General features: G+C 42.9%; 2 protein-coding genes across 6 annotated transcripts in view; both read left to right on the plus strand.

Moving 5' to 3' along the window:
- The first annotated feature begins 94 nt into the window (after nt 1-94).
- On the plus strand, nt 95-5048 carry LOC144466586 (ribonuclease inhibitor-like). The gene is given in 7 exon segments (XM_078174130.1): nt 95-108; nt 332-449; nt 727-798; nt 800-888; nt 1910-2083; nt 2292-2465; nt 3757-5048. Coding segments are annotated over 7 exon segments (651 nt in total). The 3' UTR covers nt 3767-5048.
- Nucleotides 5049-8378: 3330 nt separating this feature from the next.
- Nucleotides 8379-22768, plus strand: part of arid1b (AT-rich interactive domain 1B) — a 46578-nt gene continuing 32188 nt past the window's right edge. For 2 of the 5 annotated variants that reach the window (XM_033648386.2, XM_078173636.1), the window contains exons 1-2: nt 8379-9894; nt 22405-22596. In XM_033648386.2, coding sequence (XP_033504277.2) covers nt 8629-9894; nt 22405-22596 — 1458 coding nt within the window. In that variant the 5' untranslated portion in view covers nt 8379-8628. The remainder of the gene's footprint in view (nt 9895-22404; nt 22597-22768) is intronic. The other 3 variants (XM_033648384.2, XM_033648385.2, XM_033648383.2) reach the window with 3 other exon arrangements.

The following is a 22768-nucleotide window of genomic DNA, read 5'->3' on the forward strand; positions in this document are numbered from 1 at the left end:
ACTGAACAAACACACATCAGTAAATATTTTGCAGTTGTTAAAGACAGCAAGCGAAGACAGTATAACATTGCTCTGTATATTTTATTTTGAATCGATGACATACTTTCTGTAGAAAATCTTCTCATAAGATTTGTATATCTTTTTTTCCCATTGATTAATGAACAAACAAGCATTTATTATTTAGCAATAATAGATGCAATACAAAGCAAAGAAGCCTGCACTGATCTATAAATTGATAAGAGTGATTCTAAGAAAAGTTTCTCCTTTAGTTCATTGTTACAGTTATTAGACTGTGTACTTTCAAGTTAACAGATCTGAAATTTCTCTTCAGACTTCCGAACTGTGGACTTTCAGACACTCACTTTGAAGTTGTGGCCTCAGCTCTGAAGTTTGATCCCTCCCATCTAAAAGAACTGGACCTGAACAACAACAGTCTGCAGGATTCAGAAGTGAAGCTACTATCTGCTGGATTGGAGAGTCCAAACTGTAGACTGGAGACTCTGAGGTCAGTTCACTGTTCATCTGGTGCTGTTCTGTCAGGCCTATATGTGTTCATGTTTATAAATCTTTAACTGAAGTGTGACATGAGAGGAAGAGTGCTAACATACAGAGGAGGTTCAATGAGATTCTCACAAAGTAGTGCTATACTGTCAGATACAGTGGCAGATTTAATGAGGAAGAAAAAAACAAACCTTTGTGTTCTTTTTACAGATTGAGTGACTGCAGGTTGTCAGGAATCAGCTGTGTTTCTCTGGCCTCAGCTCTGAAGTCCAACCCCTCCAATTTGAAAGAGCTGCAGCTGAGCTACAATCACAACCTGCAGGACTCAGGAGTGAAGCTGCTGTGTGATTTTCTGGAGAGTTCAAACTGTAAACTGGAGACTCTGAGGTCAGTAGAGGGTTGGAGCATTTATACAAACTAAATGTGAACAACATCAAAAATACTGCACTCCGTAATTAAACCACAGAAGGGTGACATGTTGGGTTTAATATTGTTCATTAATTTCAGACTGAGAAAACCTGTGTCAGAGTTGTCAGTTTAATAAATCAGTAGACACCTGTTGACCAATCAGAATCAAGAACATCCCTGTGTTGTTCAGTTGGAGGGCAGGTGAGTGAAAGCAAAGACTACCAGCACTGAACAAATACCTCTGATTTGGACGGGTCACAAAAAAAATTGACTTTCGCCCGGGACTTTCCCCTGGGGTCACGTGTTCAGATCTGTGTGAACTTTGAGTCATTTTAAGGTACGCCTTCACCATGTTTCTTTTTCTAAAGCTAACCTCCAAGACTAAACATTTATTACGTAACTGTACGTTAAGGACGTAACATCATTCATGGGGCACAAATTTGTAGGATATCATACGAGCTGTTCTATGAGGATATGTTGAGTTCATCAACATTACCCAGTAACATTAGTCTGACAGCGGTGCATCCATGTACAGGGTTCAGATATTATAGAATGTTATAGTCAAGCACATTTACTCACCCCGCCAAAAATAGGATGGTCATTTCAGTCATCGACCCAACCACACACAAAATAGTTACAGTCCACTTGACTCTTGTACACTTTCATCAGCTCGCTGTGTAATGTTATTGATGTTAGGAGGTCTGGAGGATGAGGTCATTTGTAACGGCGACAGTGCATTATGATACTCACAGTATTGCAAACAGGCTATTTAACTGAGTACTGAACTTTTATAGCAACGTATTGTGCTCTAGGTTAACTTAAACATTTGCTGGGTGATTTAGAACATGTGTTGCTTTGCTCAGACATAAGATGTTTGGAAGTGAGGCGTCACATCTCCACTGCAGGAAACCCGTGTAAAGATGAGCTCACATTTAAAACCTGAACAAATATGATTTGATTACACATAAATTTTAATTTACATGTTTTATTCTTTTCTCAGGTTGAGTTGGTGCAGTTTGTCAGAGATCAGCTGTGTTTCTCTGGCATCAGCTCTGAAGTCCAACCCCTCCCATCTGAGAGAACTGGACCTGAGTGGAAACGACCTGCAGGATTCAGACGTGAAGCTGCTGTGTGATTTTCTGGAGAGTCCAAACTGCAGACTGGAGACTCTGAGGTCAGACATTATTTCTACTTCTGTGCTGAGATTAATGTGATGTGAAAGATGTGGTGACACTAAACTGGAGACATGAGGCTGATATTATACGATCCACACTGAGTAGCTTCACTGGCAGAGCAATAGCAGCACATTTCTCTGACTCTTTGGGGCGGTGAGTCTGTGTCCTGTAGTTCAGTAATCCATTCATGCTTTTATCTTCATGCAGACTGAGCGACTGCAGCCTGTCAGAGATCAGCTGTGTTTCCCTGGCCTCTGCTCTGACTGCTAACCCCTCCCATCTGACAGAGCTGGACCTGAGAGGAAACAAGCTGCAGGATTCAGACGTGAAGCTGCTGTGTGACCTGAAGAAGAGTCCACACTGCCAACTGGAGACTCTGAGGTCAGTAGAGGGTTGGAGTCAGTTCATGTTGGCTTCAGCAGTATTCAGCAGCATTTCCTGTAAACCTCTGACTTGTCAGTTAACCAGTGAGAGGCAGATGGTGGCAGAGAGAACCGTCAGCCAATCAGATCAGCCAGAAGCTTGTTGTGTTTGAGTTGATGTGAAGGCGACTGTTTGATTTACAGCTGACAACATCACAACATATACAGAGACAGTGGTCCTCATTCATCAAGTGTTGTTGTTGAGATGTTTTAATAAAGCTCATCATAGCCTCCAATGATTTGACTTTCAAATTCAAAGTGAAATCTGCACAGTTAACAAACTTGATGTCCAGAGTCTCTGCAGGTCTGGGAGCTTCCAGCTCAGCATGTTCACTTCAACATGTTGACATGAGAGCTGACAGGAAGCTGACTACGCTCCACAGCCACTCCACCTCTGCTCAGACAAACTGTCCTCCCTAAAAAACAACAGTTATATGTGTCGTCTGTGCAAGCAGCTCATTACGAGCCATATTTAGGTTTATAGTTAGGTGCTGACCTCTAGTGGCTGTAGTGATTATGACGGGAGCAAAGGAGGAAGTCAGGTGGTGTAGTATAACGAGCGACAAACGCAGACAGATGGGTCGAACAAACACAGGACTTAGACCCAGGTTGTTCATGTCCTACCTGAAACCAGAAGTCAGTACTGAAGTATTTTAACTGACACGATGTACTTAACTCGCATCACATTAGTTCACTTACGTTCGTCACTGAGGCTGTCCCACGTACATGACATCATTAAAGGAACAGTGTGTCAGGAGGATTTAGTGACGTCTATCAGTGAGGATTACAGATTACAGATTACAGCCAGCTGAAACGTCTCCTGGTTAGAATAGTGTTTTTCGAACACTCTCACCGCAGAGAGGCCGCTAACTACGGTTTCCAACATGAAAACGCTTTCCAGTGACTGGTTTGTCCATTTTGGGCCACTGTAGCAACCCGTTTGTAATATTATGTTCAATCACATAATTTCACTCTGACAATAATAACTTCTAATAACTCAATACGTTATTACGACCTCGTCCACCGTCACCTCGTTTGTTGTTGTGTGAAACGTTTGACTCCACCCTCTCGTACCATCTGTTGGCTGTATCTATGGCATCATAAAGGACACATGGAAGTATGAGGGCAGTGACATTTACAGTATTTGAAACGGACGTGTCTATTTTCGTACATAAAGAGAGAAATAATGAGCCGATGCAGGGCGTCTCTGTAAACACTGATTCATGTCGTCTGTCTTCTTCTCTCGTCAGGTGGAAGTGATGATCTCTGCGATCAGGACAATGGATGTGCTGCTCAGCTGTGTCTGATGATCCAGAGTATCTTCAGTTCAGATTCACCAGCGTAATGAAACGCAAATGTGTCATCATCAAATGGTTCATCCCGTCCACCTTATTCCTGACAGTGCTGCTGTGGAAATGAAAATGTACCGAACATCCAGTGAGACGACGACAGTAGCAGTTAGCTAACTCAGTGCATCCACAGTCTGTAGTTCATCCTAGTGGCTGATCTCATTTCTTTTTCAAAGAATTTCGCCTTCAGTTTAGCAAATAATATTTGTTTTTAAACCAATATTTAGCTAACATTAAATTTAGATTTTATAAAATGCCCCAACAATATCTGTAACCAAAGGTACGGTTCCTATTCCCTACAGAGACAAATACGTATCCAGCCGTCCTGAATAACACCGGATCATCTCGTATTGAAAAATATAATCTACTGTTCCTCACTGAATCAATACGAGATGTGATTTCCTGTATTTTCGTGCACACTTTACTCTTATGCATCCACCACCTTTTCAACTGTTTGAAATGACACAAGAAACAATAAAACCAGAAAAGTTTGGAGAGAGTAGAAATATTAAATCAGAGTTTGTAGAAGAGAACGACACAAACACTAACAGGTCTGACACTAAACATCAGGACATGATATCTGTCTTTAGAGCCCAGGCTCTGGCGTCTGGACAGTGACTGGCTGCGTCAGACACTGATGATATAAACTGTCCTTTAATGATGATGATACGCTGTTATAGTTTAATGGGTGGTATTCAAAAGTAATAATCCAGAGGGAAAATGAGGAGAGAAGGGACAAAAGGAAAGAAGGAGAGAAGAGAAGAAAGACGTGTATTCTACAACATCCCCCGAACCAAACCAGTTCTTTAAACCACCTCTTTACTTCTTATTGTGCTAATCATTTGTATGTATGTAGAATGTATGTGTCTATTATTATTAATATTGATGATGATGATGATGGTGGTGTCTTCTGAATCACACACAGACACACCCTGAACTTTGACCCTGTTGTTTATATATCTGTTACTGTGGTGATAACTCAAACGCCACTTGCAGAGCTCACCAGAGACGGAGGTCGACCTGCAGAGCTCCACTTTAGTTTATTTGCAGTGTGTGTAGTTTGACTTTAAAGTTCTGACTGTAGATTCAAACAGATTCATGAAGGTGAGATCACATCTGCAGTTCTGTTATCATTTTTTATATCTATGATTATTTTGTTGACCTAAACAATTAAAAGTCCTGTTATCACTGTTCGACTGGTCATTGGTTACTTTAATGTGCTGTCGTCCATCATTATGACTCCAGACAGATGTCAAACTGTCATCTGTTTGCAGCTCAGTCGATGTGATGTATCGTTCTCTGTGCAGAGGATCGTGGGTCAGAACAGACAGGAAATCATGCTGCGTTACAGACTGTAAAATACGACCTGATGTCGTAGAACATCCTGGTGTTTATGGCACACTGACTTTGACAGACTCTGTGTTGGGACACAGGAAATCTCTTCCTGGCGTACTGTATGGTGTGGGCACTAGAACACACAGAAAGTCTCTCTCATCCCTTATCTGGAGCTTTCTGTTGCAGCGCCACCCTGTGGGGTGATGGAGGATTGCAGTTGAAGTTGATTTTGCATGCATGAATTCACCTGTCTGAAGTTTGATGTTATTATCACCAGGGATATTTCTGACGACTAAACAAAACTTTTAATGAATACTAGTCAACTAGTCCATAAAATAAAACACGCTGACACAGTGAGAACATGTCAGAGCACCTGGAGGAAACCCACGCTGACACGGGGAGAACATGTCAGAGCACCTGGAGGAAACCCACGCTGACACAGGGAGAACATGTCAGAGCACCTGGAGGAAACCCACGCTGACACAGGGAGAACATGTCAGAGCACCTGGAGGAAACCCACACTGACACAGGGAGAACATGTCGGAGCACCTGGAGGAAACCCACGCTGACACAGGGAGAACATGTCAGAGCACCTGGAGGAAACCCACGCTGACACAGGGAGAACATGTCGGAGCACCTGGAGGAAACCCACGCTGACACGGGGAGAACATGTCAGAGCACCTGGAGGAAACCCACGCTGACACGGGGAGAACATGTCAGAGCACCTGGAGGAAACCCACGCTGACACAGGGAGAACATGTCAGAGCACCTGGAGGAAACCCACGCTGACACAGGGAGAACATGTCAGAGCACCTGGAGGAAACCCACACTGACACGGGGAGAACATGTCAGAGCACCTGGAGGAAACCCACGCCGACATAGGGAGAACATGTCAGAGCACCTGGAGGAAACCCACGCTGACACAGGGAGAACATGTCAGAGCACCTGGAGGAAACCCACGCTGACACAGGGAGAACATGTCAGAGCACCTGGAGGAAACCCACGTTGACATAGGGAGAACATGTCAGAGCACCTGGAGGAAACCCACGCTGACACGGGGAGAACATGTCAGAGCACCTGGAGGAAACCCACGCTGACATAGGGAGAACATGTCAGAGCACCTGGAGGAAACCCACGCTGACACAGGGAGAACATGTCAGAGCACCTGGAGGAAACCCACGCTGACACAGGGAGAACATGTCAGAGCACCTGGAGGAAACCCACGCTGACATAGGGAGAACATGTCAGAGCACCTGGAGGAAACCCACGCTGACACAGGGAGAACATGTCAGAGCACCTGGAGGAAACCCACGCTGACATAGGGAGAACATGTCAGAGCACCTGGAGGAAACCCACGCTGACACAGGGAGAACATGTCAGAGCACCTGGAGGAAACCCACGCTGACATAGGGAGAACATGTCAGAGCACCTGGAGGAAACCCACGCTGACACGGGGAGAACATGTCAGAGCACCTGGAGGAAACCCACGCTGACACGGGGAGAACATGTCAGAGCACCTGGAGGAAACCCACGTTGACACAGGGAGAACATGTCAGAGCACCTGGAGGAAACCCACACTGACACAGGGAGAACATGTCGGAGCACCTGGAGGAAACCCACACTGACACGGGGAGAACATGTCAGAGCACCTGGAGGAAACCCACGCTGACACGGGGAGAACATGTCAGAGCACCTGGAGGAAACCCACGTTGACACGGGGAGAACATGTCAGAGCACCTGGAGGAAACCCACGTTGACACAGGGAGAACATGTCAGAGCACCTGGAGGAAACCCACGCTGACACGGGGAGAACATGTCAGAGCACCTGGAGGAAACCCACGTTGACACGGGGAGAACATGTCAGAGCACCTGGAGGAAACCCACACTGACACAGGGAGAACATGTCAGAGCACCTGGAGGAAACCCACGCTGACACAGGGAGAACATGCAAACTCCACCCAGAATGGCCCCAGTCAGAACCCTCATGCTGTGAGGTGACATGTGAACCACTGCACCACCGTGCCCATCATGTAAACACACATGTAATAATGTGTTTGTGTCTAGGACAGGATGGTGTTAATGAACTGGTGCTGAAACCATGAGCTGAGTTTGAATCAATTAACCAGTGGCGTGAGGACGTTATGACGGGCCCAGTGCACGTTATCGTGCAGGTATTATCTTGACACAAATAGAGACTTGACTTTGGACAACATCAACACACATATTACCCAGAAATCATCACTGCATGTCTGACAAACATATCAAAGACAGTAAGAAAATGATCATTTCATTGAAAAGTTTTTCAGTAATCATAAGATGCAACAATAACCTGGTTGATGCTGCTGGACTCTCCCTGCTGACCCGCTCTGGAGTTTTCCAGTGATGCCCTGGTACTGCCTCACTGTTGGTGGACAGAGGACACGCCCCCTGACTTTATTATCTTTTACTATTATTAATTATTCTTTAATTATTGGTATCAGTGGTAACAGGATGAAAGTATGATTAGTTTTAATACACTTCCTTTCTCTTTATTGTTATTATCATTATTAATAATAATAATTGTATTTTTTTTTATTTCTTCTTCTTACTTTTTTCTCATCCTTTCACCTGTCAGACCTGTACAGACACACAGACACATCACAGCCAACACAACCTCGTCCTCTCATCCCGAGGCAACAATTAATTTACAGGCCGGTTTTCTTTTTTTTTTTTTTTAATTCAGCGTCTTATTTGTTTTGTTAGTGTTTTGTATTGTCTTGCAATCTAAAAAAAAAAGTAAATGTTTTCTTGTGACTATGACAGTAAAGTTAATTTGATGTCTTTGGGTCAAACAAAAAAACTAAACATTATTTGAATATTAAATATTATGAAAGGCTGTTTTTATAGTTTTCTTACATTCTGTAGAATAATAATCTTCAGTTGCAGCCCTGGTATGTTAGCGACTGTATTTGTGTATGGGTTAATATGGAGATATGTATTTACAGGCACCGCAGGTCCAGGGGCCCAAAGTGTCCTGCAAAATGTCACTCATGTTAACACGTAGTGACCAGAGAGACTCAGAATGACGACACATAAATTCAAAGGGGCTGAGACACAAAACCAGATAAGATGGAGGGGTGGTGGGGCCTTCTTCACATCTGTGCCCGGGGGCTCAGTGTCTCATGATCAGCCCATGGCAGGCACAATGTGAGGGACACGTGGGAGGACACCTGTTCTACCTGATGACTGAACCTTAAACTAAAGTAAATAACTCTGGAGCATTAACTGTGACTTTCTGTCCTCTGAGCTCCGGCTGCCTGCTCCCTGTCCACTGGGGTGACCGGGACCATCTGCCCGGGCCATGTGCACCTGACCACGGCTGCTGCAGAGGCATCAGACGGGAAGTCACCAACTTCAGACTGGGAGAACTGGCGGCTCTGCTAGAGCTGCACCATCAGCATGAATAATGTAGATGGGCATCCTGGAGCGGATCCCAGTCGGGCTCCGGGGAGCAGGAACACCAGCCCCGCTGCAGGAGGAGAAGCACGGACAGGACGCGGTGATCAAACCCCGGGGTCCGCGTCCACCGTGACCGACATGGAGACGGGGATGCTCGGCGGGCACACAGTGATCAGCAGCCGTGGCGGAGCCGCTGCTGGTGGTGTTGCACCTCCTCCTCCTCCTCCTCCTCCATCAACATCATCATCATCACCATCATCATCATCATCATCCCACCACACACCTCCGCCGTTCAGCCAGTTAATCCAGCAGCTGCACCACCACCACCAGCTCCACCAACAGCGACTGCGACCCATCAACATCCCAGACAGCAGCAGCATCCAGCGGGGCCAGAGGGGACAGAGCGGCGGGGAGCGACAGCATCATGGAGGGGAAGGAAACCTCCTCCTGGTGGGGAACAGCCGAGCAGAGGAGCGCCATCAGCAACACCAGCTGAACAGAAGCGAGGAGGAGGAGGAGGCGGAGGAAGAGGAGGAGGAGCGGATGGATGCCAGCCTCGGATCAGCCACCAACACCACCACCACCACCAACAACAACAACCCTCCTCCAAGAGGGACCAGCTCCGAGTTTAATCATTATTATGGGAATGGAAGAGGAGGGCCTTGCTTTGATCAACATGGCGGACAACAAAGCCCAGGGACTGGGGTAACAGCGGCGGCGCTCTCGGCACACAGCACCATGGACCAGGTTCACAACTCCCACGAAGGCTACAGCAACAACAGCCCGTATAACCACTACCCGAACTATCGGCCCGGCTATGGGACCAGTGGATACGGGGGCATGATGAGTCCCTCCCGCCAGGGGAATAACCTGATGGGCCCGGGCGGCGGCAGCTCGGCCAAAGCGGCTATGATCGCGACCAGCTCCCCGGCTGGAGGCGGCGGCAACAACGGAGGATTCCAGCGGTTCCCCGGACAGGGTCAGCAGCAGCAGCAGCAGCAGCAGCAGCACCCCTCCGGAGCTACACCGACTCTAAACCAGTTATTGACGTCTCCGAGCCCGATGATGAGAGGTTATGGAAGTGGATATCCTGATTATAATAATCCTTCCGCACAACAACAGCCGAGCATGGGGCCGGCTAAAGACATGGGCTCCCAGTACGGCGCGGCGGCGGCGGCGGCGGCGGCTCACGGCTGGGCAGGACAACAAAGAAGTCACCCGGCTATGAGCCCCGGGAGCAACGGGCAGGGCGGCGGCAGGTCTCAGGTGAATTTTATTCATTAAACTCCGGTTCTTTGTTGTTAGCTGCTGATGAACTCTGACTAATGACAGATAGTCATCACAGCTAACCTGCTAGCTGTTAGCCGCGGAGCTAATGTTGCTAGTGTTAGCTCAGCGGCTAACTGGGTGAGCTGTTTTTTTATTTCTACTGCAGATCATTTACACAGCTCGACACACACATTTGAGCATTTTGGGTTTTATATTAATAAATATTGACCCACAGTGAATTCGTTTCACACTCAGCTGTTAATAACGGCTTAATAAGCTAACAATAGTTCGTTAAAGTCAGTGTTTCGATTCCGTGTCCAAGGTGACTCCGTTTTTAGCATGCTAGCTTAGCTAAGCTAACATTTTTAGCAGCTGGTAACCGAGCCGAACAGGCCCGAAGAGGCTGTTTGTGTGTATAAAGGCAGCTCGTGTTCTGTAACCACCGTGATATATATTAATTATCAGTTTATATTTATAATTTATAGTTTGAGAGCAGAGGTCTGGCGGCAGGACATGTCAGTTAGCTGCGGCCGCCTGTTGTGTTTTTATTTGACAGCTCCATTCAGCTCTAACATGAATTAATGACTTCATTAATTATCTGTGAGGTGACTGGAGGTGTCCTGGAGGCTGAGCGGTTCCTTCGGCTGTGTTCATGTTCACAGAGCACCGTGTCATCCTGGTTTATCAGCGGTGTTTGAGCCGCTGTGTTCAGCCTGTGATCTGGACTCTACTCAGTTGGCAGGCAGCCCGTTATTATGGCCCCATCTCCACACAAGAGCCCTGACCTTCACACATGCAGATTAGCCATGTGCCCGTCACCACCGGCACAACACTGGAGCTACGTGTCGGCCACGCTCCTCCAACTGCCCCGGGGCCTGCTGGAGGCCTCAGCCCCCGGTGTGTCGCTCCTGTCACCAGTCAGTCCTGCTGCATGTCAGGGACAGTTTGTTCACTCAACACCAGCCGTCACAATAAGCTGCACCTCACCAATCATCATGCTTTACAATAATAACTGACAGAGACCAGTCTGTGTAATTTAACTTTCCTCTTAATATTTCCTCTTAAAGAGATTTAAACCACCATAATCAAAAGTTCCAGTATGATATCGGGCCTGAGGAAGTTCAGTCAGAATTTGTGAGCATGAACTGCTTTGTCAAAACTAGACCAGAGGAGGAAGTGTCAGACCTGTGGGTGTGAGGGAAAGCTCAATACAGCACAGTATCATGATATTTTTGTGTAATACAAGAGGAGGGTTTATGGCCCTAAATTAATGTTACAATATTTCAGGATATTTTTGCGATAACGAAAAATTTGTGACGATATGACAGATTAGTAAAACAATATTATTATTCATTTAAAGAGCAAAGAATTGCACCAAAATAAGTGATCTAGTTTCACAGTTGGCTTCAAATATTCAGTAAAACCTAAATAAATTGATCTAACTCAGACAGACAGCGTTACAGCACCCGACATACCGACAGAACACCACTTTATCCTGTTAAAACAATCCTCACAACTTGGATTCTTTTTTTTTTTTTTAAAAAGCCGTTTGACTCTTTTGATCCATGGACCCTGACAGACTGAAGGAAGATGAATAATTAACAGCGTAATCCAGGAACAGATACATAATCTGAGGCAGACAACAACCTGCTTTATACATCTAAAATTATAATAAAATAATGAGCTGTTTGGATCCAGACCAGGCCTCTAATAGAGACAGGCCTTTGTTTGTCATATGTGGAGCCACACCGGGCTGGTTAAAGGGGCCGGGTGTTTAATTGGGACGAGGCTTTTAATTGAAGTTTCACAGTGTATGTAGTTTGTTGTCGAGTGGCGAGCGTCATTTAGGTTTACATTACTGAAGGTTTATGACAGAATCACTTGACGACAGCGACACTGTCGAGGGAGAGACGCTGTGCTGCTGCCAGAGGAGCTGCTGAATGAGTTCCCTCTGAGCGGACGCCACAGTTTATTACACACTACTGAAGCTGCTCCTCTTTCTGGAACCACCAAGGAGTCCATCATCATTTCACTTTCAGACATGCTTGTTGTTGCCGTGGGTTACAGGGGGTTCCTACGCAAGTATGGAAAAGTATGGAAATAAATTTGATCAATTTCCAGGTATTAAAAAGTATGGAAAATGAAAAATAAAGTATGGAAAAATATTTATGTTTCCAGACTATTACCACTGTTCTAAAATACTGTTTTCTAAAATAGAAAATTAGGTATTTCCAAAAAAAAATTTAATGAATCCGGATCGTGTTTTATGCCGGGCCAAGCACAGTTTGTGTGAGAGCAAACGTCTCAGAAAACATACCGCCCCTTTTACCTGATTGACAAGTGGTATGTTAGCCTCGCGTCACCAGGCTCTTCAAGCGAAGAGCCTGGTGACTATTCACCCTGAATTTTGTCTGGATTCTGGTTCCGGTCTAGGGAGCGGATGCGGTATTCACAAAATTCACCAAACTAAAAGTGTTCACCATAGTAAAACTTTAAATTCTGGCGCACCATCGATTTGGGGTGATGAGGGGTGTAAGAAAATCGATTAACTTAATGGCTTGGGGCTTTTCTTGTAAATTATATTCTTTAAATTAAAAGTTTCACCGCATTTTTATTAGCTTGGTGCTTTTATTTTTACTGAAAGGCACATCCATCGAATTCCGGATTCTGTCTCACTCGCCCTGGTTCCGTTTCCTTACCAAAACGGCCACTAACGGCCCCAGACTAGTGGTATGTCCAGTCCGCTGCCCCATGACCCTCCACCAGCCCCCCAGGTATCAAGTTTCACTCCAACACTGCACCTTCGACAAGAAGATGAGTTTCACGTGGTTCACAATGGGTAGATGCAAGTTTTTGGATGGATGGTTTGACAATACCGTATATAAATAGTGGTTGGCCAAGGATTCCCAATTCACACACACAGCTAGATGCAAGCTTTGTGTGAAATCGTTTGGCATCGCCAACATGGGGGAGAAACGATTCTGAGCCACATGAAAGGAAAAACACTGACGTCTTGTTACTGCATCGCTTGCACCCAACCTTTTTGCCTCAGCCCAGACCAACGACTCCATTAAGTGAACGTGCCCACACTCCGAATGATGAACAGTGAGAACATTCAATTATATTATTAACCTCTTGGATCAAGACTGTCATGTAATGTCTTTTAGCGAGTCTGACGTGCGTCTACAACACAAACGTCAGACTCGCTTAAAGACATGATAGTCTTCATCCAGTGCTAGAGATTATATGTATATCCTTCAAATGACAAGCGAATGTACTATTAAGGTTATGTTAGCTGGAAATCTTGAAACACTGGAAGCGAGGCCACTGTATGCCGTTATGTAGCATGCCCGATGCATCTGCCCACCGGTATAACCTAGCTAAACGAGCTATTTGTGGCTGTAATTTCTGACTTTTTATTTGCATGCCATTATGGTACTTGGCTACAATCGCCTATTAAGAATAATTAAATATGATGTGAAATATGATACACTGATATATTTACTCAGATGTCGCATAAAAAAAAAACGCAGAGAAGTCTGGAAATTAGGGAATGGAAAAGTATGGAATTTTGAAATTCCAAATGTGTAGGAACCCTGGTTACAGTATGACATCATTATGTCAACAAGCCGAAATATTGCCAATATCATGATATAATCTTTTTTATATTGTGTTAAAAATTATACTGGTACGAGATGATATGGCACAGCCCTAATCGATCGGACTCCAAGGATTGATTTTTAATTGTATAATTTACAAATTAAACTGATGTCGGCCCACTAGAATAATAAACTCAGTAGCCTTGTCAGTCCACTAGAAACAATCTACAGTAATAAAAATGATTCAAGTGAACAGACTGAAAAGTTTGTCTTATTAAATAAAACAGATGTTGTCAAAGTTTTTCCTTCACTGCAGCCGAACAAAGGTAATAAATCACATTGTATGTTATCACAATACAAACAAAGCATGTTAAATCACAGTGATACTGTATCATGACTTAAACATGGTGATATCACCACATTTGGGGGCTTTAGTGAAACCCTCCCCTCCAGACGTCTGATGTCATCAAGTACAAAGTCTGGAGCTGCTCCATAGAAATGAGCGGGAGACTGATTTAGTTTGTTTCCTTTTTTTATACCTAAATGAATTTAAACTTAAATGATCTTTGTTCTGTCGCAGAGTTCTCAGCTCTGAAACAGAAAATGTTCCCATATACTCAAGCGTTCCCCGACTGCTTCATGTTTCCCAGCGAACGCTCCGCTCGTCTGCAAATCAGTTACAAATCAATGTTTTTGTGATGCTGCTCCTCGTGGAGGAGCTGCTGACTGTGGCTAAAACGCAGATATGAAAAACTGTCGATGTCTTTTTCTGGAGTCAGTGTTTGGTTTGTCCGTTCTGGGCTACTGTAGAAACATGGCGGTGCAACATTGTGATCTCTGTAGACGAGGACCTGCTCCCTGTAAACAGCTCACTCTGAGGGAACGGAAACATATATTCACTTTAAATCTGACACACTGGAGCTCTAAATACAAATTCTGAGGGACCGTTTTGTGCAACTTTATATTTGTGGTCCCCGACATCTCAGAGACAAATATCAGAGTTTGATTGTTGATTAATTGTCCACCTGTTGAATTAACTCCTGAAATACTGTGATATCACACTCAGGGAGTTTTGGAGTTACTTGACTTTAAAATGTAACTACTATTACATTTTTATTGGTGCCCTTTGTGTTCAGTTTGCACAATAAATCAATGTAGAATATAGGACTGCACCGGTGTGAATTTTCACGATATAACAGCTTCAGAAACATATCGCGGTTTCACTTGTTACAGAATTAATATTATCAGTCAGAATGAACCTTAAAGGAATGAAAGCAGAGGGTTATTGTTGGTTAAACACATTTTATCACTATAAATGAAACTTGTTTGTGTAAATAGTCCCCATTTTAAAAATAACTGAAACAAAGTTGAATCGTCCAGTTGAATCGTAGACAACAAATGTAACCGTCACTTCTAATATCATGTTGTAAGTTAACACAGTGGTTCACCGCTGCAACACTAGTTGGAAATAATATTCTTTATTTATTTGAATTCAACAAGCACTTTGTTGTGTTTCAGCAGAACACTGACAGCTGCTGAAAACTGAGTAAACTTTTATATATTTTTTTGTAACTTTGTCTTTATTGATTTCTTTTAGCAGTGCTCACAGAAAGCGGGCAGAAAATATACAAATAAAAAAATATGAAACAAAAAATACATGAAATGCAACAAAATGTATAACTGGCCTGTGGGGGGGGTAGAAGTTTACAATCCACTTGAGTCACATTTGTCCTTGTGTCTTGTTCGATCTATATGATAACCACTTTTCCCAGTCTTTCTTAAGCATTCCTCCTTCATTTTCAGCTTGTATGTGAGTTTCTCCATAACTAAGATATTGTCTATGATGTACAGCCATTGTTTGAGGTCTGGAGGTTTAGTCTTGAGCCAGTTCTTGGTGATCGCCTTTTTCCCCGCTGCAAGCAGGATCTTAACCAAGTATTGGTCTGCTATGTGTACAGTTCCTTCCATATGACCCAGATACAGAACAAGACATGATCGGGGCATTTCGTATCCCAGCACCTCACACAGAACTGAGCAAATACAATCCCAGAAAGGCTGTATTTTTTTGCAGCTCCAAAAAATGTGGGTATGGTCTGGATCCATATGATTACACAGTCTCCAGCATGGTTGTTGAATTTTGGGTTGTTTACTTTTAATTTTTGGTGTGATAAAGTATCGAATTTGGTTTTTCCAATTAAATTCTCGCCATATTTGCGATTGTGACGTTGATTGTTGTATTTTCCACGTCATCCCACATCCCCTCAGGAATTCCCTCGCCCAGCTCTTTTTCCCATTTAGCTTTAATATACAATGTTGAATCCTTCCCGGAATCCATTAGACAACGGTACAGATTTGACACGGCACTGGGAATAGTCATACAAAATGCTTTTACAAACAGATTTATGATAGGGTGTATTTTATCTTTAGTTCTTTTGATTTTTTTTATTAAAATAATCCCTCAATTGAAAATATCTGAACTGGTCCCGTTGTGTTAGGTCATGTCTAGTTTTTAAATCTTGAAAACTTCTTATCTCACCTTTTTGAATGACTGTGCATACGGCCGTTATACCACTTCCAACCCATTGTTTGAATCTGTGATCAGATTCTCCTCGTTCAAATTCAACAATAGGTGTTAACCATTTTAGCAGTTCCAGTTCCTTTCCTATGTTTAGTTGTTTAATAATGGAATGCCATATATCAAGAGTGGATATTGTTATTCAGATATTTCTATGTCTTTCCAACGAGCAACATAATCTGAGTTGCACCAGTCAATAACTGGGCGCAATTGTGCTGCGTGGAAGTATTCTTTTAGATTTGGAAGTGCCATGCCCCCTTTGTTTTTAGGTAATTGGAGAGTAGTGTAACGAATTCTGGGTCTTTTGCCTTCCCATATAAATCTTGAGAATAATTTATCCCATTTATGGAACTGGGCTTGTGGTATATTCACAGGTAGGGATTGAAATAGGTATAACAGGCGTGGTAAGATATTCATTTTCACCACATTTATCCTGTCATTTAATTCCACTGGGTAGGTTGACCACCTTTCAATATCCTTCCTTATATTGACATCAATAGGTTCATAGTTGTTGTGGTATAATTTGGATAGGTTTTTAGTTATGTTTATACCAAGGTATTTAAGTGATTTTGCTTCCCAATTTATTTTTAGTTCTTTAAGGTTTTGATTTGGTGAGCAATTAAACATGAGGATTTGAGTCTTAGGTATGTTTAATTTGAAACCAGAATACAAACCAAATTGTTCAAAAGTCTGCATAAGTTGTATAAATGAGTTCACTGGGTCGCTCAGGTAGATCATGACATCATCTGCGAAGAGACTTATTGTACAGTACAGGCCAAAAGTTTGGACACACCTTCTCATTCAATGCGTTTTCTTTATTTTCATGACTATTTACATTGTAGATTCTCACTGAAGGCATCAAAACTATGAATGAACACATGTGGAGTTATGTACTTAACAAAAAAAGGTGAAATAACTGAAAACATGTTTTATATTCTAGTTTCTTCAAAATAGCCACCCTTTGCTCTGATTACTGCTTTGCACACTCTTGGCATTCTCTCCATGAGCTTCAAGAGGTAGTCACCTGAGGTGTTTAGCACTTGTTGGCCCCTTTGCCTTCACTCTGCGGTCCAGCTCACCCCAAACCATCTTGATTGGGTTCAGGTCCAGTGACTGTGGAGGCCAGGTCATCTGCCGCAGCACTCCATCACTCTCCTTCTTGGTCAAATAGCCCTTACACAGCCTGGAGGTGTGTTTGGGGTCATTGTCCTGTTGAAAAATAAATGATGGTCCAACTAAACGCAAACCGGATGGGATGGCATGTCGCTGCAGGATGCTGTGGTAGCCATGCTGGTTCAGTGTGCCTTCAATTTTGAATAAATCCCCAACAGTGTCACCAGCAAAACACCCCCACACCATCACACCTCCTCCTCCATGCTTCACAGTGGGAACCAGGCATGTGGAATCCATCCGTTCACCTTTTCTGCGTCTCACAAAGACACGGCGGTTGGAACCAAAGATCTCAAATTTGGACTCATCAGACCAAAGCACAGATTTCCACTGGTCTAATGTCCATTCCTTGTGTTTCTTGGCCCAAACAAATCTCTTCTGCTTGTTGCCTCTCCTTAGCAGTGGTTTCCTAGCAGCTATTTGACCATGAAGGCCTGATTGGCGCAGTCTCCTCTTAACAGTTGTTCTAGAGATGGGTCTGCTGCTAGAACTCTGTGTGGCATTCATCTGGTCTCTGATCTGAGCTGCTGTTAACTTGCCATTTCTGAGGCTGGTGACTCGGATGAACTTATCCTCAGAAGCAGAGGTGACTCTTGGTCTTCCTTTCCTGGGTCGGTCCTCATGTGTGCCAGTTTCGTTGTAGCGCTTGATGGTTTTTGCAACTCCACTTGGGGACACATTTAAAGTTTTTGCAATTTTCCGGACTGACTGACCTTCATTTCTTAAAGTAATGATGGCCACTGGTTTTTCTTTAGTTAGCTGATTGGTTCTTGCCATAATATGAATTTTAACAGTTGTCCAATAGGGCTGTCGGCTGTGTATTAACCTGACTTCTACACAACACAACTGATGGTCCCAACCCCATTGATAAAGCAAGAAATTCCACTAATTAACCCTGATAAGGCACACCTGTGAAGTGGAAACCATTTCAGGTGACTACCTCTTGAAGCTCATGGAGAGAATGCCAAGAGTGTGCAAAGCAGTAATCAGAGCAAAGGGTGGCTATTTTGAAGAAACTAGAATATAAAACATGTTTTCAGTTATTTCACCTTTTTTTGTTAAGTACATAACTCCACATGTGTTCATTCATAGTTTTGATGCCTTCAGTGAGAATCTACAATGTAAATAGTCATGAAAATAAAGAAAACGCATTGAATGAGAAGGTGTGTCCAAACTTTTGGCCTGTACTGTCTGTTTTTGATTATCGACTTCTATTCCTGTTATATTAGTGTCTTGTCTGACCAGTTGGGCCAATGGTTCGATATATAGGGCGAATAAGGTGGGACTAAGACAGCAACCCTGTCTAGTTCCTCTCTCTAATATAAATCTTTCTGTAAGAGAGCCGTGAACTTTTACTCGAGCTGAGGGTTTGTTATAGATAGACTTGATACACTGAATTGATTTTTCGTTGAATCCAAATTTCTCTAATGTTAAATATAAATATTCCCAATTAACCCTATGGAACGCTTTTCCTGCATCTAAACTTATCAATGCTGCAGGTAGTTTATTTTTATGTTTTCTATGTATAATGTGTAACGTTCTTCTGATGTTGTCTTGTGTTCGTCTACCTGTAACAAAGCCAGTTTGGTCTTCATCTATTAAGTATAATACAAATGACTGAAGTCTGTTTGATATGATAGAGGTATAAAGTTTGTAGTCAACATTTAAAATTGAAATTGGTCTATAATTTTGGCAATATTGATTATCATTTAATGGTTTAGGGAGCATAGTAATTATCGCTTCATTCCACGAAGGAGGAATAACACCTGTAGTCAGGATCCAGTTAAATGTGATGTGTAATAAAGGGGATAATTGTTTTTCTAGTTTCTTATACCACTCGGACGGAAATCCGTCACTGCCAGGTGATTTATTTGTTTTTAGTTTTCCTATTGCTTTCTGGATTTCTTCTATAGTTATCGTTTTTGTTATGCATTCATTTTGTTTTATACCGATATATGGTAGATCCAAAGTGTCGAGAAATGCTTTTACATCATTTGGATTTGAGGAGGGCGGTTGAGTGTGAAGTTCTTTGTAGTAGTCTCTGAATATGTTTTCAATTTCTTGTGGTTCAGATATAATTTGATTAGTTTTGGGATCGTGTAATTTATGGACTGCTGTTTCTGTCTGTCGTTTCCGTAGTCTTCTCGCCAACAACTTAGTTGCTTTGGGGCCCAATTCATAGTAATTTTGTTTTAAATATCTTGCCTATATTTTATATATTATAATATCGTCATGGTGATATTTAACAGTTATCACATATTGTCCTCAAATCTCACAGCTCTGCTTTACAGCTTCTCAAATGCAAAATGCTTTCCTCTGTTTTATATCACAAACAGAAAATCTTTGTGTTTTTGGTGAATAAAAAAAGGTGTCTTGACTCATGAATCCAGATCATTTCTCATGGATGCAAAGATCATATAAAATCAGATATGTCCCTCAGCGGCCTCGGACGACCTCGACATCAACAACAAAGCAAAATCTCACGACTGATTTATATTGTCTCATGATTTATATCATCAAATCAACTATGATCCTATCTGTGGATGAGAGTTATACTTTCTTTAATTATTTAATGAAATCTGAAAAATGTTTCCTTTGAGTTTGGAAAATTCTCAGAATCTGGTTTGTTGCCAAGGAGGTTTTAAACATCAAGGAGTTTCCTTCTGACTGTTGTTGCATAACAGAAACACATTAAAGGTCCAGTGTGTCAGATTCAGTGGCGTCTATCAGTGAGGATTACAGATTACAGATTACAGATTACAACCATCTAAACTCCTGGTTAGAATTCCTTCAGTGTTGATTGTTGAGGAGTTGAATTATCCTCAGACCAGCTGATTAACACCAGGAAACACTCTGAAAATGTTTCACTTTAAAACATCTGTATTTTTCTGAAGCTCACATCAAACACATGAATGTCTCTGTTTAGAGCCAGTGTTTAGTTTGTCCGTTCTGGGCCACCGTCCTTCTTAAAAACATTTATGATATCTTATGACTCTCTAACACACGTCAACACATTCAGCAGCATAATTCAGTATTAAGTTTAGCTCCATGTAAAGTGAATAAAGGAGATGTTTCCCAGCTGATGCTGCGCTCGTCTGCCTAAACGACAGTTTATACATTTCTATAACTGCAGGTTTATTAAATCAGACTGAGTGAAACATGACGACGCATTTTAAATTTAAATCAGTTAATCTGATATTAGCGTTATAAAGTACAGGTGGCAACTTATTCCTCTGTCGGTCGGTGATGGAAACTGTACCGTTAGTTACAGGAATCTCTTTTTGTTCTGACTGTGTGTTGTTGGAGTCACAAATGTATCTCAGTGTGGTTGTTAATAACTTTACAGACATGGTCAGAACAACAGGTGCCAGAGCTCCACAGACATTTTGGAAAATACTAATTTAACGTTAGTTAAATATCTGTTAAAAAAACAAAATGGTATTTGTTAAATTAAGAAACACAGTAGGTGGTTAGCCACCAAGATGAGCCGCTGAGACTAACCATAGATGATCAGTGTGAACTAGCTTACTGCTACTAATCATTTTACACCCTCAGGAATAAGGTGGATACGCTAAAGAAAACATACTTATTATATTTCTGCCAATATATCCCCCTGAATCCTCCAGACTGGAGCTTCAAAATTTGGGTTAAATTACCTGAAACGATGGACTCTGTATAAAGCGAGGTATCTGTGTTTCTTTGGTTTTCAGTGAGTCTTTACTCAGAAGGGAAGAGTTGACATATTTTTTATATTATATTCCATTTCTGCCACAATATTTGCATGAATCCTCCAGACTGGAGCTTTATAAGAAAATGAAATAAAATCAAGTGTCAAAAAAATCCTGAGACGTAAATATGGAACAGAGGAAAGTGTTTAAAAAATATGTAGAAATATCTGAATAAAAACAAAAGCTGTGCAGGTTTTAGACATGAGAGTTATGTGCAGTCTACACTCACAGTGTGAAGTCTGAAGACTGTGTGCAGAGAATTCATTCATTCATTCACTGACTGTGATTTATCGATGCTAGGAGCTTTGTGAGAATCAGAGCATCAGATCAGCCGTCCGTCTGTTTACAGCTGGATCATTGATTATTGATCTGATCAGTGTCTGAGGCCGCAGCAGCTCCAGCTGTTGTTGTTTCCTCTCCTTCAGCCAACTGATGGAAACCCAGAGAACAGATCATTCATGTGGCTCAGGTTTCTGTTACTGTTTTTGTTGGTGTGTAAAATCCATAAACGGAGTCTATTTTTAGTGCCAGAGCAGCAGTGAAACATCTGCTCTCACTGAGTCACTCCTCACACCTGCTATTATGTCAGTGTGTCACATTCAGAGCGTGAATATTAAAGTGGCCTCGCAGGCTTCTGGGTTACTCACAGTCTGTGTGAGTGGATGTGCTCTGACTGACACTTCAGTCTCAGCTGTCACTCCTTCGGTACCCTGTGATGTGTTCACTGTCCTCCACCGGCTGGGAGAAACTGTTTTCAACCTGCTAAATAAAACTGCTGTTAACTGTCAGGTGTGACGACCATGAGTTACCAAAGCTGTGAGGACACGTGGACACGAGAATCATCGTCACCTTCTGACGGTGATTCGAGAAACCAGACGGATACACTTTGGATTTGACTCAAATCATTTTCCTCACAGCCGTTTTCTGTTTCCTGTATTTGGGGTCAAATTTACTCTGTAGTTTGTTCTGTCAGTGACTGTATTCCTCCTGAAGTTTAATGTGTTCATCCTCTGACCAGTCTGGTTTTCTTCTCTTCTCTTCTTCTGATGTTTTTCACTATCGAACTTTAAGACAACTCTGTGAGACGATAACAAGTGTCACAGTGAGTCCAAGCAAACAAACAGTCTCCATGGAAACTGTTACCGCTGTAAAATCCATTTCAACGCGGTAAATGAGTTTTCCCTTAACTAAGGAAACCTTTAAGGGACCCATGCAACTGTGTAAGGCCCTCAGCTGAGGAGAAATTAAGTGTCATAGTTAAGGAGAAGAATGTGGGAAGGTTAAATATGAACATCTGATACTGTAACATTTAACACATGACAGAAATAAGGAAAAGCAGAATCTGTCCTTTTAAGATCACAGTAAACCTGCAGTAACAGAGCTAATGCTAATGCTAATTCTAACGACTCATCAGCCAATCATGTCTCTCCTCCAGGTGCCGCCAATGGACCCGATGGCGATGAAGCGCTCGCAGCTCTACGGCATGAGCAACAACCCGTATTCCCAGCAGCAGGGGGCGCCATACTCCGGCCAGGCCTACAGCGCCCCCTCCCCCCACAGATACCCGATGGGGATGGCCAGCAGGGGGCAGATGGGGATGGGAGCGATGCAGTACCCGCAGCAGCAGGTAGGGGACGCTCCGTCCACCTCAGACCAGTACTCACTTCTCTGTCCTGACAGGTTGTAGTTCAGTCTGTGTCCCATGAGCCTCTCTGAGGCAGATTGTGTCACTTCCTGTCTCCTCTGCGATGATGTCAGCGCTGTTATGTTTACGGTTGTCCGTCTGTCCCATCTTTGTG

Source organism: Epinephelus lanceolatus, chromosome 13, assembly GCF_041903045.1.
Source record: "Epinephelus lanceolatus isolate andai-2023 chromosome 13, ASM4190304v1, whole genome shotgun sequence".
Lineage (NCBI taxonomy): Eukaryota > Metazoa > Chordata > Actinopteri > Perciformes > Serranidae > Epinephelus > Epinephelus lanceolatus.